Below are 16,297 nucleotides of genomic sequence, written 5' to 3'. Positions count from 1 at the left end.
AAAAAAGAATGGAATGTAGAGCATGTATGTGTGTAAGTCTGTGTGTGTACACACACATGTGCACATGTGTTTAGTATTTAGGAGTAGGAAGACAAACACCAGGGGGTAAAAGAGGCAAAAACGAACAGGGATCATAGAGTTCCAAAGTCAGAAAACAAGGGCAATCAAGAACTTACAAAAGTCCTAAATATATATATATGTGTGTGTGTGTATATATATGTTATATATGTGTGTGTGTACACACACATACACACAGTAGCTTCCCATTGCAAATCTCAGCAGATCTACCCTAGACAGTCCCCATGTTTCCCATCCAGTCCCCATTACACACCTCTTGGCAACGAACAGACATGTTACTAGTACAGTGACAGGCACACGCATTGTGTGTCTACATGGCCTTGGAGCCACTTGGCTCTATGGTTCCCATTGCAGGAGGGGTACCTCTAAAATCTTCCTCCCACCTTGCCTCAGCCCTTCCCATCTATCCTGAGGACCCAAACTAGCCTCATGGTAACCAGAGGAGAAGGCCACAACAAGGTTACATTTTCTGACCTCTAATTTATTGCAATCCTAGAGTGATTTACCAAGGCCAAAGGGGTGGGGTGCAGTGGGGCATCTCTATGTGCTGGCTGTGCCCGCCAGCCTCAGATCCCCCCCAACTGTTGACCAGCCTTGGGTGCCGAGAAAGAACCTGAGACCCCAAATTCCCAGTCTGAACCCACTGGAAAATGTAAGGTTTTCAATCACTAACGGCCACCCTCTTCTGCCTTTTAACAGTAAAATCTTTAAAATCGAAATCAACAACAGAGCAAGAAACCACCACGAAGCCTGCTTTGAAAGGTAAAGTTTATGATGGTTTTAAATGATCTGTAGAAGTGAGTCATCCATCCTGGACAAGGTAAGAAGTACAGAATCTCCTGCCTCCAGCCAAGGAGAGCATGCTGTTGGCCATTTTAGAATGGAGCAGCGTTAATGGAGGCCAATGACCAAGGCATTATTTCTGGAATTTAATGTCGAGGCTCCAGGCTCAGGTAAGACACTGAGCCAGAGGGTAAAGCACTGTGGCGTTTTGAAAGGAGAGGAAACAGTATTTATCACTGCAATTAGGAGGGAAGATAATAGTGTTACCCATACTTAGTTAATGCAATGACATTTACTATATTCTTACTGTATATGAGGCAGGATATAAAGTAGACAAAAACCATCTCACCCTCTCAGAACCTAAACTCTAGTGGGCAAGATACGATAAGAACAAAAAAAAGGGAATCAATATTTGGTGAGCATGTGCTGCAGGCCTCCAACTGCTGAAGATCAAGGAAGGCTCTTATCCCAAAACAGGTTCACTCCACCCTAAGGCTTCCCAGCTACCTAGGAGGTGATTTTTTTAAAGTTGATTCCATCAGGGATTAAAAGGTCCAGACTAGTTCACCATACCATATCCTCTTAATAATTTTTCCTGTTCTTTTTTTTAGAGTGTGTTGACACTAAAGTACAGCAAAAAGAGGAAGAAGATGGTGAGTGTCTCACATAATATATCCATAGGTCCCTGCTTTCTGCGACATGCCCTGTGGGGAAGGGCACCTCTGGCAGGTGGCTCCCTCTCCAATCCAGTGTGTCCCAGGGCCCAGAGGGGACTGAGGGGCATGCTGGGCACGCAGCCCCTGAACCTCCTCAGAAGGAGGCTAAAACGAGAAACAGAGAGAGGGTTTCTGAAGGGACAGGACTGAAAGTCCATCTTCCTATTCAAAAGCTTGGGATAGGGACTTCCACATTTAAGAACATTCAGTGGGTTGCTGAATTCCCAGAGGCCTGGGAGCAGGGCTTGATTGGGATACCTGCACCTCCCCAGGTGGATTCAGGGTCCTATGGCATCTTGGTAGTGAGTAAATTGGAGCCCCTACACATGGCGCCCTTAGAGGTTTATTAAATGTTTATTAAGAGGGGGTAGGTTGAATCCTATGAGGGGGAAGAACAGGAGAATCCTTAGGGCAGCAGAATCCCAACTTGTGAGGACCACTCCACAAAACAAAAGGCTGAAGTTAACCAGACCCATCCTCATTGGAACACAATTTAGGGACTAAAATCTGTTTTACTTGAACATGGGAGTAGCAGGCAAGAGATCAGGTCTTACACACACACAACAGCTGCTTACACCCCCACTCTCACCCCATAGCTTATCAATTGAACTCCTGTAAACTCAAGAGCATGCATCCCACCCACCCCATCACACTGCCAGAAGGGTACTGGTAAGCAGTTTTCTCCATCTTATTCCATTTCCACGGGCATTTTAAAGCTGTGATGCTCAAACTTTAATGTGTGGGACAACTACCTGGAATCTTGTTTAAAAGCAGATCCTCATTCAGCAGATCTGAGATTTGAGATCTGACCTTTCTTTTTTCTTTAGACAGGTTCTTGCTCTGTTGCCCAGACTGGAGCTCAGCAGCATGAGAATGGCTCACAGCAGCCTCCACCTCCCAGGTTCAAGTGATCCTCCCATCTCAGCCTCCTGAGTAGCTGAGACCACAGGTGCATGCCACCATGCCTGGCTAATTTTTTTATTATTATAGACACCAGGTCTCACTATATTGCCCAGGCTTGTCTCAGCTTCTGGGCTCAAGCAATCCTCGCTCCTCAACTTCCCAAAGTTCTGGGATTATCGGCGTGAGCCACCATGCCTGGCCAGATTTGATCTTTCTAACAAGCTCCCTTATCCATGGACCACAGTTTGAGTAGCTAGATTTTAGAACACTTTATTGATTTGTGCCCACAGCAGCCACCAGGTCAACCCAGCTCTTTAGCCATCTGCCTAGGATAGTAGGGAATTCACTGTGAAGCATGGAGGAGGTGAAAATAGGATAGAGTTTCATCTGTGTGCTTATCAGCCAGTGGCACTAGCGTGCTCATTTCTCAGAGCTGGTCCTGGGCTAGTCACTTGCTAGTCACTTACTAGTCACTTACTGCTTCTCGCTCCCTTTCCTCATCTGTTGTTAAGGAAAAAATTATTCACTGACACTTGTTAAAGCACAGTAAGCAGACTTTATTCAGAACCACTGTGATAAGTTTAGAGACGACAGCAACGAGATTTTTGCAGGAGGTGAAAGAGCTTGGACTCTAGTCCAAATACAGCGTGGGCAAGTGAGAATTTGTAGCCAAGGAGCAGGGTAGAGGTCAGTGGAGGGAAAATTACTAAGAGGAAACATCAGGGGCGTGGGGGATTCTGAATAAACCAACCTAATAGGATTCTTGCTGAAGATGGGTCAGGTGATCAGATATTACCCAGGTGATGATGGAGGATGAAGAACCTCACAAGGGTAGGGGTTCTTATTAGCCAACTTAGCAGGTTCTTGCTAAAACTGGATTTTATAAGAAGTGCACAGATGGGCCTAAGAGAAGATTTGGAAGACTAACTAAAGTTTGGTCAAGCAAAGAATCTTTGTCACATAACGTGGGAAATACACACACGCACATACATGTATATATATATATGTATATGCCCTCAGGTCAAATACACACAGTTCATTTATCCCAAATTCAAGAATGATGGTTCTGTCAAGAAAAATATTAAGAGGCTGGGTGCAGTGGCTCATGCCTATAATCCAAGCACTTTGGGAGGCCACAAAGGGAGAATCACTTGAGGCCAAGAGTTTAAGACTAGACTGGGCAATATAGCAAGACCTCATCTTTACAAAAAATTTAAACAATTAATCAGGCATGGTGGTGTGTGCCTGTAGTCTCAGCTACTCAGGAGACTGAGGTGAGAGGATCGCTTGAGCCCAGGCATTCCAGGTCACAATGAGCCATGAGCACAACACTGCAATTCAGCCTGGGCTACTAAGAGAGACCCTGTCCCTAAATTTTTTTTAAATAAAAAAGAAAAATGTTAGAGGAGAGGCACTTGAATAAGGAAGAATTAAGATTTGTTCTTAACCAGACCAGGGAAGACATGCTTCACCTGGGGAACGGAGTGTGCTAGCGTTGACCTACATTAGCACCTGCATTAGCCCCTCTGAGCCACCCTCAAGATGTGTCTTATTGTCCCATGGCACATATAAGGAGCTGGGGTGCAAGGGGGACATGCTGGAAGTGGCCTAGGTTCCAGATGACAGGGCCGCCACTCAAACTTGGCCTGACACTCCCCTGCCCTTCCCATCCTCCCGTGGAGTGACTTCAGGAGAAGATAATGATCTCACTAGAACAGAGGTAGAGGTTGACAGATGTCCCCAAAGGGAAAGTTAATTAAAAATAAGGCTTTTCCTTCTCATTCAGCCCCAGTTACAGCTATGATACTACTTATTTACACCTGACATGTTGACAGTGCCCAGCAATGTTAATAAGCTTAATTATTATGTTGAATTGAATGTTCCTGGGCACCCATGTTGAGTATTCAGTGCTGCCAAGTTTACCTTCTTCCCATGATAAACACCCCCTTTTTTACCACCTCAAATTAACTAAGTATTATTCAAAAAAAAAAAAAAAACTACTAAAATATGGCAAATGCAAATGATGGGGAGTTGCTGAGCTACCAGGGGCACAGCCGTCCTCATCTCCATCCCAGGCAGGCATATTTGAGGCAGGCTCAGAGCATCTTACACGACAGCCTGCCCCTTGGTCTCCCAGGCCCCTTTTCTACCATTCATTCATTTCTCCTCTCTAATGACACCCACAAGGAGCTTCCCCAGTGCTTGCTTGAATTTCCAAGGATTCTTGCTAGGTTTTCCTGAATGGTTGTTTAAAACCTCCTTGGTCATTTCCATGGCAGACAGTTTGGGAACACATAGTATTTTTAGAATCAAGCTGAGCATGCCCTTGCCTTTGCCCTGTTGTGGGTACCCCAGTGGCGGTGGCATTGTGGGCACCTGTGGGAAGTGATAGAAAAGAATTGCCAGGGAATTCTGGCAGCATGGGGCCCACCGCATCATGGCAAGTCTGTCAGGCACAAGCCAAGGCAGCAGAAGAAGGTTTGAAAGCAGAGAGGCCCCAGGCCTGTGTGGGTAAAGGCAGCCCCAGCTCAGTAAAATTCTCCATCCCAGGAGGAGCCCGAATGAATCAGAGTTTTTGCTACAGAGGCAAAATTGGGAAGAAGAACAAAAGTAATGTATAGAGATTACAAAGAACATCCCATCTCTGTCCCCAAAGGCATAATAAGGACACAAAATCAAACAGGATGTTAGTCTAGGGTCAGCCTGGTAGGGTTCCCAGGCTCTCCAGAGGGGCCAGCTGGGAAGGGCTGGTGTCATCCAGAAGCTGAGACAATTGTTCACCATCATTTTCCAGGGGGCCCAATTATCACTCCAGAGCCACTTCCTCTGAGCTCTTCTCTCAGAAGCCACACCTTCCCAAGTGTATGGGAGAGACCCAAGTTGTACTGATGAATTCCACAATTCAGTTTGCACCCAGGCTCCCCAGAGGCTCTAAGCCACTCTCCTGGCCCGGAGAGCCACCAGACTGCAGTTGACCTTTCACGGTCCTGGAAGACATTCTCCATCCAGCTCACTGTCATGGGGATTCATCTCTTATGCTCCGATTAGTTATTACGAATCATATGCAATTCTAGAAATTGGCAAATTTTGACAAGCCTGGTGGAAGATAGATATGTTTCTTGAAATTTCCAAGTGAAAATCACACTCAGAATAAGTCTCCCTCAGAACAAAATCTAAAGTCCTGCCCATGGCCTACAAGGTCCTTTGAAAGTTGGCCCTAGCCCACCACCTGCTCACCTATTCCTCCCTCCCCCAGTCACCCCCGACTCCTCTCTGACCTCCCCTCAGGCTGTGCAACTTCATGTCTGCTCTACTGTGGGCATATCATATGGTTCCCCCTGCCATGCGTCAAACGTGCCCCTTCCACACTAACCACAGGGCCTTTGCACCTCCTAGTCCTCTGCCAGAATACATGGGAATGGTCATCCATGGCCTTCTGCCTGCACACTCCCTTACTTCACCTGGGACTCATTCAAAGACCACTTTGTCAGACTGACCCTCACCAGCCACCAGGAACACACACTCGCTTTCTTAAGTCAGCCACTGAAACGAACCTCTTATTCCTGTTAGTACCCCCAAGTTGAATTTTAGGTCCTATGATTAACCTATTTAACATCTCATTGATGATGTTTGCATTTTTTTTTTTGGAAGGGCAAGGCTAAATACCATCAATCTATTTCTATTTTTTTTAATTTTTTATACTTTTGATTTTCTTTCCACAATGCCCTTCCTTTCGACACGCCTTCCAAAATTGAAAGTCGTGGAGTATGCTTCTACAGAGGACTTTTGGGATGGTGTAACAGATGAGTCCATTGACAAGCTGGAAGTGGAGGACTTAGATGAAAATGTAAGTTGGATAAAAACCTGAGACCATCCCTTCCTCCAAATGTTGGAGCAGGGTGGCCCCAGCCCAGGCAGGCTGGCTGAGGGCTTGGGATCTGAGGACCTGGGTGTTTTTTTTTTTTTTTCCCTCATATATCCCAGACTGGGTGTTAGAGAAGACAGCAACCCAGAAACTCTAACATACACAGACAGAAAAGCCCCAAGGAAAGCCTCCTCCCTCTACGGAGATGGGGCAACCTGGCAAGACAGACAACGCCAGACACTAACCTCTCTATTCCAGGTAGACACAACAAATTGTGGTGTTTCTCTCCCATCTTTGCAGGCCTGTGACAATCACCACCCTGCAGACAGACACACAACCAGCCCTGGACATTCAACAGGGTACTCTCCCCAGCTGTTCCCAGTCACCAGAGAGGAGCTGGGGAGTCATCGTGGTTTTGATGAGCCTTACATCCACTGGATGTTTTCTTGTCTTTAAAACAAAATTTTTGTTATGATTTTGTAAATATGCCACACGAATGTTTTGCCTACAGGGGCAGCCTAGTGGCTCAAATTTCCTGCATCAATTTACCTGTAGGGCTTACACCCCATGCTGATTCCGGGGGGAAGCATTATTGTTCATCCTGTCCTTGACTGCTGAAAAGACTTCTCACATTGTACATACTGACTACAATCCTAAGAGTGCAATCTTGTGTCTCTGGAACCCAAAATTAAGCAGATATATTTTCCTAAATTTATAAAAGAAAAGGCAAAAAAACTAGATATTTCATTTTTAATGTTTTTTATTGAGAAATTGTCTCATCTCAGTTCATATTTAGCCCTAAATTCTATACTTGCCTCTACACAGCACTGTATTACTGAGATTTGCTTTGTGAATACTAAAATACTACAATGAAGGGAGAAAAAAATGACATAAATTTAGATTTACTGCTTTGGATTTACAAAGGCAAGAAAGTAAAATTGGGCATTTTGGAAAAATTTTTCAACTAGAGTTGAAACCTAAAGGAATTGTTTTAATTAGACACAAATTATTCGGAAAACTTCAAGGCTCCTGTCCGTTGATGTTTTGCTATATCAGGTGCCACCGCATTCCCAGGTGACAGTCACATCCTCCATGTAGGTTCTGGAAGGACATGGCAGATTTGGGAGCGTTCCAGAGTTTTCCTTGGGACAGGTCGGCTGAGCAAGGGAGTTGTCATCACAAGCACCTTGCCATTTCAGGGCTTTGCTATTGAAGGATTTTAGGCAAGAATGTGACACTATCAGACTTGTTTTTAATTTTTTTAAGTATTTCGATTCAAACCACCTAAACTATCTAGCTTACATTGTGAAGCTACCATGTGCACACCATTTTAAAATATTGAAGTAGTAAAGAAGGCTATGAAATAAATGTTTCAAGCCTCTACTTCCTTACTTTAATGAAATAACTGCTATCTTTGTATCCTGGAAATTTTAACGTGTATACACATAGATATGTCTTTTGAAACACATGCATATCCACAAATGGAATCATGATGTACATTCTGTTCTACAACTTACTTTTCCCTTAATAACATATTTTGGAAAGCTTGGGTATTTTTTATATATATATTTTTATATATATTTATTTATTTTCAATGCAATGAATCGTACGTATATTATTACATACAAATGCAAATGAATCTAAAGAATAAATTCGTAGCAGTTGATACTGGACCCAGAGCTATCTTCATCTTGAACTCAAAAAACATTGACAAATTCCACCCCCCGGCACCTCCCGTAGGTTGTCCCATTTTCCTATTCCCACCTAGAGGGCTTGAGAATTCTCCTTCATCATATCCTCAACCACCAAGGGTCATAATTCTGGCCCATCTAATAGGGTGAAAATAGCATCTCACTGTTGGTTTTTGGATCTCCTCCATTATGAAAGGTGCTGGGCATTTTCACAATTATTGGTCATTTGTGTCTCTCTGTGACTGGCCAGCTGGTGTTGTCTTCTCTTCTCCCATGTTGCTTATTTATCTTTCTTTCTGATTTTTAAGAGCTTTTAATATATGAAAGACCTTAATTCTTTTTCTGGCATACGTGTAAATTTTTTTCCAGTTTGCATTTTGTTTTCCAAACCTCTTCTTGGTATTTTCCATGATGTGATCATTTTTTATGTGCAGGTAGTCTCATGTAGGAATATTTCCTTTTCTGATTACTGAGTATTGTTTCATGTGTAGAGAGGTCTTTTCACTCCTCAAGAGAATTTTTATAATTCATTCATTGTTTTCTTCTAGCTCCCCAAGGGATCTCTTTAAAACCATGTGGAATTTATTTGGGGGAAAGAATATGGCATAGGGGATCTAGCCAAAGCCGCCACCAATACCGAGTTCTTTCTCCACGGACAGGACCAAATTTGCATTTTTAAAGGTTACCCTGGTGGCTTTGCGGATAATAAATTGGAGGGGAGAGGCTGAGGGCAGGAAGATTAGTAATATGTAGCAGTACAGATGAATAAATGGGAAAGCCTGGCAGCTCGGGGCAGTGCCCGGAACCGCCGCTATCAGTTGGTGTAGATTTATACTCTATAGGCTGGGAAGCTGAAGAGGAGAAGAAGGGTACATTTGTAGGGTGAAGTAGAAAGTTCTATCTGGTACACACTGAGTGTTAAGTTCCCATAAGATATCCAGATAAAGTTCAATTGAAAACCAAAATACACAATCTAGGTCCTGGGAGAAAGCTGTTGGCTAAAGATTTTGATTTGGAATCTATATTAGTTTGCTAAGACCTGTTGTTAACAAAGTGCCACCTTTGAGTGGCTTGAACAACAAAATGTATTGTCTCATAGTTCTGAAGACTCAAAATATGAAATCAAGCTATTGGCAGAGTTGGGCTCAACTGATCTACCTGCCTTGGCCTCCCAAAGTGCTGGGATTATAACTATGAGCTGCCATGCCCAGCCTTCATTTTTTATTTCAGTGATACACTCATGCATCACAAACCTTGCTGTGAAAATTCTTTTGGTTGCAAGAACCAGATATTAACCCAGGAGAGGTCTCCAGGCATGGAAGACCTCATCACTGAGGTGCCCAATACACCTTCCATGATGATGGGGGTAGTTCCACTCTGTAGGCTGGGCAAGCAAATGGAATAAACCCCATAAGATGTTATAGGTATGCTGGCTTCACAGACTCTGGTGGCACAGTCTAGATAACCTCAACTAGACCCACCCAGGTGGTCGGCCATCCAGCAGACCACAACAGACACTGTATTTTCTGGAGAACAGAACATAAAATGCAGACAGAATAGGGATAGATGGCTGGTCTAGGCAAACAGAAAGTCACTTCATCCCAAAGGAGAGATTGTCAACAATGAGGAATTTAGAGGCAGGAATGTGGGCAGCAAAGTCCTTCTCCTCAACCTGTCCAGAGGCACTGACTCGAGAAATAGAGAGAGACAGGGCTCAAAGGCTAGGAGTCAGGCAAACTGGACCTAAAGCACCCCAGCTTTCCCCCCAACCTAGAAACACCAGCCAGCTATAGTCACATCCTTGTATCTGTCCCAGCTCATGTGCATCTTCGGATATGTTGGTCTTTCACTTGTCTGTAACAGGCTAGTGAGTTAATGGTATATTCTCCATGATCACACATTGAACAACAACAGCAATCTCAACCTGTTGGTGAGCAAAGAACAGGAAACATGACCAATCCCTGGCTGTCCTCTCCAAGAAGCCAGCTTCACTTTCCATCAAAAGGGATCCACAACAGAAACTCCAGTGAAGACCCACCTATGGGTCAGTCCTGGTCAGCAGCACAGACATGGGATAGAATGATCAAAGTGGCCAAATAAAAAGGCAGCTTGTGGACAAGTGCTGTGGCACCCACCTGTAGTCCCAGCACTTTGGGAGGCCAAGGCAGGTACATCACTTCAGGCCAGGAGTTCAAGACCAGCCTGGCCAACATGGTAAAATCCCATCTCTACTAAAAATACAAAACTTAGCTGGGCATGGTGGCACATGCCTATAATCCCAGCTACTCAAGAGGTTGAGGCATAAGAATCACTTGAACCTGGGAGGTGGAGGTTGCAGTGAGCCTAGATCATGCCACTGCACTCCAGCCTGGGCGACAGAGTGAAACTCCATCAAAAAAAAAAAAAAAAAAAAAAGGCAGCTTGTAATGTCATTACTCTGGAAGAATCTTTAAAAGCAAAACTGCCCAATACAGTGGTGCACAAGGTACTATGCTACTTTCCTGAAGACTCGGTCTTCACATTGAATAAATCAACCACCACTGGGAGCTTGGCCATTCATAGAATGACGAAACCCTGTTATGGTCTTAAAGCATGGAAGCATTTTTACATTCCATACCCATCTCTCCATGTTTGGAAAAAGAAGATAATTGTATGTTCCCCAAAGATCTTTTGGCATACTGAAGTTTAAAAAAATTCTTAAGGAAACAGATGAACAAGAAGAGGGTATGATGATCATGGAAATACTCTTTAAAGGAATTCTTGCTAACCATTCTATGGTTCCCGTTTTCTGTCTTCAACTTTCAAATTCAGGGGTACATATGCAGCATGTGCAGGTTTGTTATGTAGGTAAACGTGTGACATGGTGGTTTGCTGCACAGATCATCCCATCACCTAGGTATTAAGCCAGCATCCATTAGCTTTTCTTCCTGATGCTCTCCCTCCCTCTGCCCACTTCTTCCCATTTTTGTGTTTTTTGACTAATATGTTGAAGTGTCACACAGTAACTTTGGGAGTCAGAAAAATGATTAATAAATCATTAATTTCCATTTTCTGAATATTTCATTCTTTGATCCTTTTGTAGTTTTTGAACAGCTCCTATCAGGCAGTGTTTAAAGTAATAGTCAAAGAAATGGCTGCTCGCAATGAACTGGAAGAGGATTTCGACATTCCCCTAACTAGGCTACTAGAAAGTGAAAACAGATGGAAACTGGCAATTACGTAAGTAACTGGCGAGGCTGAGTGGTTTGTCAGTGGATTTGGGTATTCCAGAGGTGGCAGCAGGAAGAGTATAAATTGAGCAACCAACAAAAAGAGCAAAATCAGGGCCAGGCAGGTCCCCTCAGTCAAGGAGCAGGCACAGGCCAAGCACAGGGAAAGGGTAAGATGGGCAGAATTATCCAGCTGCCAGACCAAAATCAGAACTCAAGAGCAAGGACACTGCAAGCATGTGAGGTGCAGGATAGGATCAAGGCAGATGGTGGCAGAGGCTGGAAATCCAGGGCAAGAAAATGTCTTGCAGGGACCATGAACTTGTACAAAAGTTAGGGAGCAAAGTTCAGACCCCTGGCATTTAAGAAGACATTGGGGAGTTAAGACCTGGGACATCTTCCCACCAAATTCCCTGGCTTCATGCTAGGTGAGCTAATGCTTTTCCATGCATCCTGAAGGAGGGAGAGCCTTGAGCTTCACTGATCTGGGGTCATGCCCAGGGACCTGTAAGGTTATTGTAGACCTGTATCACTGGCACCAGATCTTTCTAGCTGGCAAGGCCCCAGGTCACAAAATGTTCCAGAATGCCATTTGTATACTGTATTAGTCCATTTTCACACTGCTGATAAAGACCTGAGACTGGGCAATTTACAAAAGAAAAAGATTTAATGGACTTAAAGTTCCATGTGACTGAGGAGAACTCACAATCATGGCAGAAAGTGAAAGGCACATCTTACATTGTGGCAGACAAGAGAAGAGAGCTTGTGCAGGGAAACTCCCTCTTATAATAACCATCAGATTTCATGAGACTTACTCACTATTATGAGAAGAGCATTGGAAAGACCTGCCTCCATGATTCAATTATCTCCCATGGGGTAATTCAACACGTGGGAATTCAAGATGAGATTTGGGTGGAGACACAGCCAAACCATATCATCCTGCCACTGACCCCCCTCAATCTCATGTACTCATATTTCAAAACCAATCATGCCTTCCTAACAGTCCCCCAAAGTCTTAACTCATTTCAGCATTAACCCAAAAGTTCACAGTCCAAAGTCTCACCTGAGACAAGGCAAGTCCCTTCTGTCTATGAACCTGTAAAATCAAAAGCAAGTTAATAACTTCCTAATTACAATGGGGATACAGCCATTGGATAAATACAGCTATTCCAACTGGCAAAAATTGACCAAAACAAAGGGGCTACAGGCCCCATGCAAGTCTAAAATCTAATAGGGCAGTCATTAAACCTTAAAGTTCCAAAATGATCTCCTTTGACTCTATGTCTCACACCCAGATCACACAAATACAAGAGGTGGGTTCCCATGGTCTTGGGTAGCTCTGCCCCTGTGGCTTTGCAGGGTACAGCCTCCATCCCAGCTGCTTTCACAGGTTGGCATTGAGTGCCTGAGGCTCTTCCAAATGCACGGTGCAAGCTGTCAGTGGATCTACTTCTGTGGGGTCTGGAGGATGATGGCCCTTTTCTCACAGCTCCACTAGGCGGTGCTCCAGTAGGGACTCTGTGTGGGGGCTCCCACCCCACATTTCCCTTCCACACTGCCCTAGCAGAGATTCTCCATGAGGGCCCTGCCTCTACAGCAAACTTCTGCCTAGGCATCCAGGCATTCCCATACAACCTCTGAACTCTAGGCAGAGGTTCCTAAGCCCCTGTTCTTGACTTCTGTGCACTTATATGCTCAACACCATGTGGAAGCTGCCAAGGCCTGGGGTTTGCACCCACGGAAGCCATGGCCCAAGCTCTATGTTGGCCCCTTTCAGCCATGGCTAGAGCAGCTAGGATGCAAGGCACCAAGTCTTTAGGCTGCACACAGCACAGGGACCCTGGGCCTGGCCCATGAAACCATTCATTTTTACTCCTAGGCCTGCAGGCCTGTGATGGGAGGGGTCTCTGTGAAGACCTCTGACATGCCCTGGAGACATTTTCCCCATTGTCTTGGGGATTAACATTTGGCTCCTCATTATGTATGGAAATTTCTGTAGCTGGCTTGAATTTCTCTTCAGAAAATGGAATTTTCCTTTCTATTGCATTGTCAGGCTGCAAATTTTCCAGATTTTTATGCTCTGCTTCCCTTAGAAAACTGAATGCCTTTAACAGCACTCAAGTCATCTCTTGAATACTTTGCTGCTTAGAAAGTTCTTCTGCCAGCTACCCTAAATCATCTCCGTCAAGTTCAAAGTTCCACAAATCTCTAGGGCAGGGGCAAAATGCTGCCAGTCTCTTTGCTAAAACATAACAAGAGTGACCTTTCTCCAGTTCCCAAAAAGTTCCTCATCTCCATTTAAGACCACCTCAGCCTGGACTTTTTTGTCCATATTGCTATCAACATTTTGGACGAAGCCATTCAACAAGTCTCTAGGAAGTTCCAAACTTTCCCACGTTTTCCTATCTTCTTCTAAGACCTCCAAACTGTTCCAACACCTACCTGTTACCTAGTTCCAAAGTCACTTCCACATTTTCAACTGTCTTTAAGCAGTGCACCACTCTACCGGTACCAATTCACTGTATTAGTCCATTTGCACACTGCTGATAAAGACATATCCAAGATTGGGCAATTTACGAGAGAAAGATATTTAATGGACTTACAGTTCCATATGGCTGGGGAGGCCTCAGAATAATGGCAGAAGGTGAAAGGCATATCTCACATGGCGGCAGACAAGAAAAGAGAGCTTATACAGGGAAACTCCCCTTTATAATAACATTCAGATCTATTGAGACTTTTTCACTATCATAAGAACAGCATGGGAAAGACATGCCCACATGATTCAGTTACCTCCCACCAGGTCCTTCTCACCACACATGGGAATTCAAGATAAAATTTGGGTAGGGAAACCATATCATACACCAAACCATATCATACAGCCAAACCATATCATACACCTAGCCTGTGGTGTAGACATGCTCTTAGCATGGAAGCCTGGTCTTTCCTTTATCCACTGTCAGAAACCTGGAGAGCCAGGTATGTCTTTGGGTCCCCATGGGTCTGTCACAGAATCTCCAGCAGTGGCACCAGGTACAGGCTGTGGGGAACAAGGTGCCCTCCCTAATCACGTGGGCAAGTTCAGGTGTTCACAAATATTAGGAAGAGATTGACTGCTAGCAACTTCTACTGTGGACTCAATAGAGGCATGGGGCAAGAGACCCCCAGGGTTTCTCTAGGAAAGGGGAAGGCAAGACACAAAGAACTCTCAAGCTTTCAGATGAGCAAAAACAAACACCAAACAACACCTCCAGGCGTTATTTCGCTGCCTCTGTGCCATTTCCTCCCTCTCTTCCCATTTACACCTGTATCAAAGGCTGATTATAATCTGATTGCATTCAACAGATATTTTCTGTGCATCTACTATGTGCTAATCTAGGCTCTAGGGATACAGTAGTGTGTACCCCAGTCTCTGGTATTGAAGAGCCAGCTGATGGGAATTCCACTCACTTGCAAAGGTGGGCAAAAAACCAAGAGAGGAACAGCCAGTCTTCCCAAAAGGGCCTTGGGTGCCTCGGCTAGATCCCGTCACTGGAGTCTAACTCTTGTCTGTGTTTGGTTTCCTGCTCTGAGCCTAAAGGATAGGCCCCCACTCCACCCATTCCTGGGCCCTTATTTTTTGACAGGTGCCAGTAGGCTAGGTAACCACTTCAATTCCATTAAAAGGCCTTGCATATAAAATGAATAACATTTGGTACAAATGGACCATGGACTCATTCTCAAATTTCTCTATTGCTTCTAGGGTATGAATAAGGGGACCATTGCTCTGTGCTAGGTAACATAGTGCAGCCCTTTCCAGCAAAGGATGTTTGCTTCCTGGAGTTACTCTGGGCTAACCTACTATGCCCTCTTCAAGGAATCTGATCTAAGGATTTAAAATCTGCAATGGCAAAGGCCTTCTTTTCAGATCCAATTAAGCCTGGGAAGCTCACTCTTTCTGGCACATTCCCCTTCAAATGGGCTCTGATCTGAGAACTAGAAAACACAGCTGCCCTGGAGAGCACCCCTATTTGGAAGGAAAACAGTCCACGCCACTGAAAGGCCAGGATGACTTGCTCTGTATGTTGACATGAGAGGGAGAAAAGGGCTTGATCACGTTGAAGAGCTATGACTTGTGTGGCTTTTATGATAAGTCCTTTTGAGTAAGGCTATTTGAAAATGTCCTATTAAATGCAAAGGGGTTTCAGGTGGTTCTGTCCAGTTCACAGGCGAGGCTGGTTTTCCAAGCTATTTCCAGGCATAGCCCTCACTGGAATACAGACAAGCCACAGAAAATCAAATCCAGCTGCCTGAGTTAACTCATAGGGCCATACTTGCATTTGGACCTCGCTGCCCTGTAAACTGCCCCCAAGATTATCCTTGTTGAATTCGTTTCAAAGGGTTTAGGGTTTGGCCACGTGCCCAGGTTGTGGGTCAGTTAGACCACAAGGGAAGCATTGAGTAGATATCAGGAACCAACACTTTACTCCTGGTTGTTGAAGAAAACAAAGACCATTGGCCCCATTTCTACCTGCATAAGTGACTTGGCAGGTCCCAGTACCATCTGCACTGTGTGATGGCATGTATGCATGAACTTAGTCTTGGCTTTTAAAGATAATCCACTTTACTTTTAGGTTGATGAGAAATAATGAAAAGTTCAAGGAAACAATCTTATGGATTAAGAGGAGACATGAAGGTAAGCACCACTCCACAATTTTCCACCTGGTGCCAGCTCTCCTGTCTGCATCCACCACCTCTCCCCTTCTGCATGTACTGTAGAGAAGACGGAATGGCTCATTCACTCACTTCAGTGCCTACAGGGCTAATTTGGTCCTGGCTGCCAGGGATGAAATGCCGAGCATGACAGACACAGCCTAGGGCTCCAATGAGTTTCTCTCTCGGTGGCAGGGGCAGGGGGGGGATCCAAACACAGAGTGAGTCACCTGGCATTTCGGTGACATGGACTGTGGGAAGAGGACACTGTGAGACCACACAGTAAGGGATCTAACACAGATTTGGAGGAGTGGGGTACTCCAGGAAAGGAATATTAATGCAAAAATTGGGAAAGAAATAGCT

At 44.6% G+C, this 16,297-nt stretch overlaps 1 protein-coding gene across 1 annotated transcript in view; it reads left to right on the top strand.

Moving 5' to 3' along the window:
• ERICH6B (glutamate rich 6B) overlaps positions 1–16,297 on the top strand; it is a 55,017-nt gene that overhangs the window by 15,276 nt on the left and 23,444 nt on the right. Inside the window, 5 exon segments of the mRNA XM_064373471.1 lie at positions 778–840; positions 1,473–1,514; positions 6,239–6,327; positions 11,119–11,255; positions 15,856–15,917. Coding sequence (XP_064229541.1) covers positions 778–840; positions 1,473–1,514; positions 6,239–6,327; positions 11,119–11,255; positions 15,856–15,917 — 393 coding nt within the window.

The sequence above is a fragment of the Aotus nancymaae genome, unplaced genomic scaffold (assembly GCF_030222135.1).
Source record: "Aotus nancymaae isolate 86718 unplaced genomic scaffold, 86718_ANA_hifiasm-v0.15.2.pri h1tg000009l, whole genome shotgun sequence".
In the NCBI taxonomy this organism is placed as follows: Eukaryota; Metazoa; Chordata; class Mammalia; order Primates; family Aotidae; genus Aotus; species Aotus nancymaae.
Note: the sequence above shows the minus strand (reverse complement) of the source record. Positions and strands in the feature narration are given on the sequence as shown.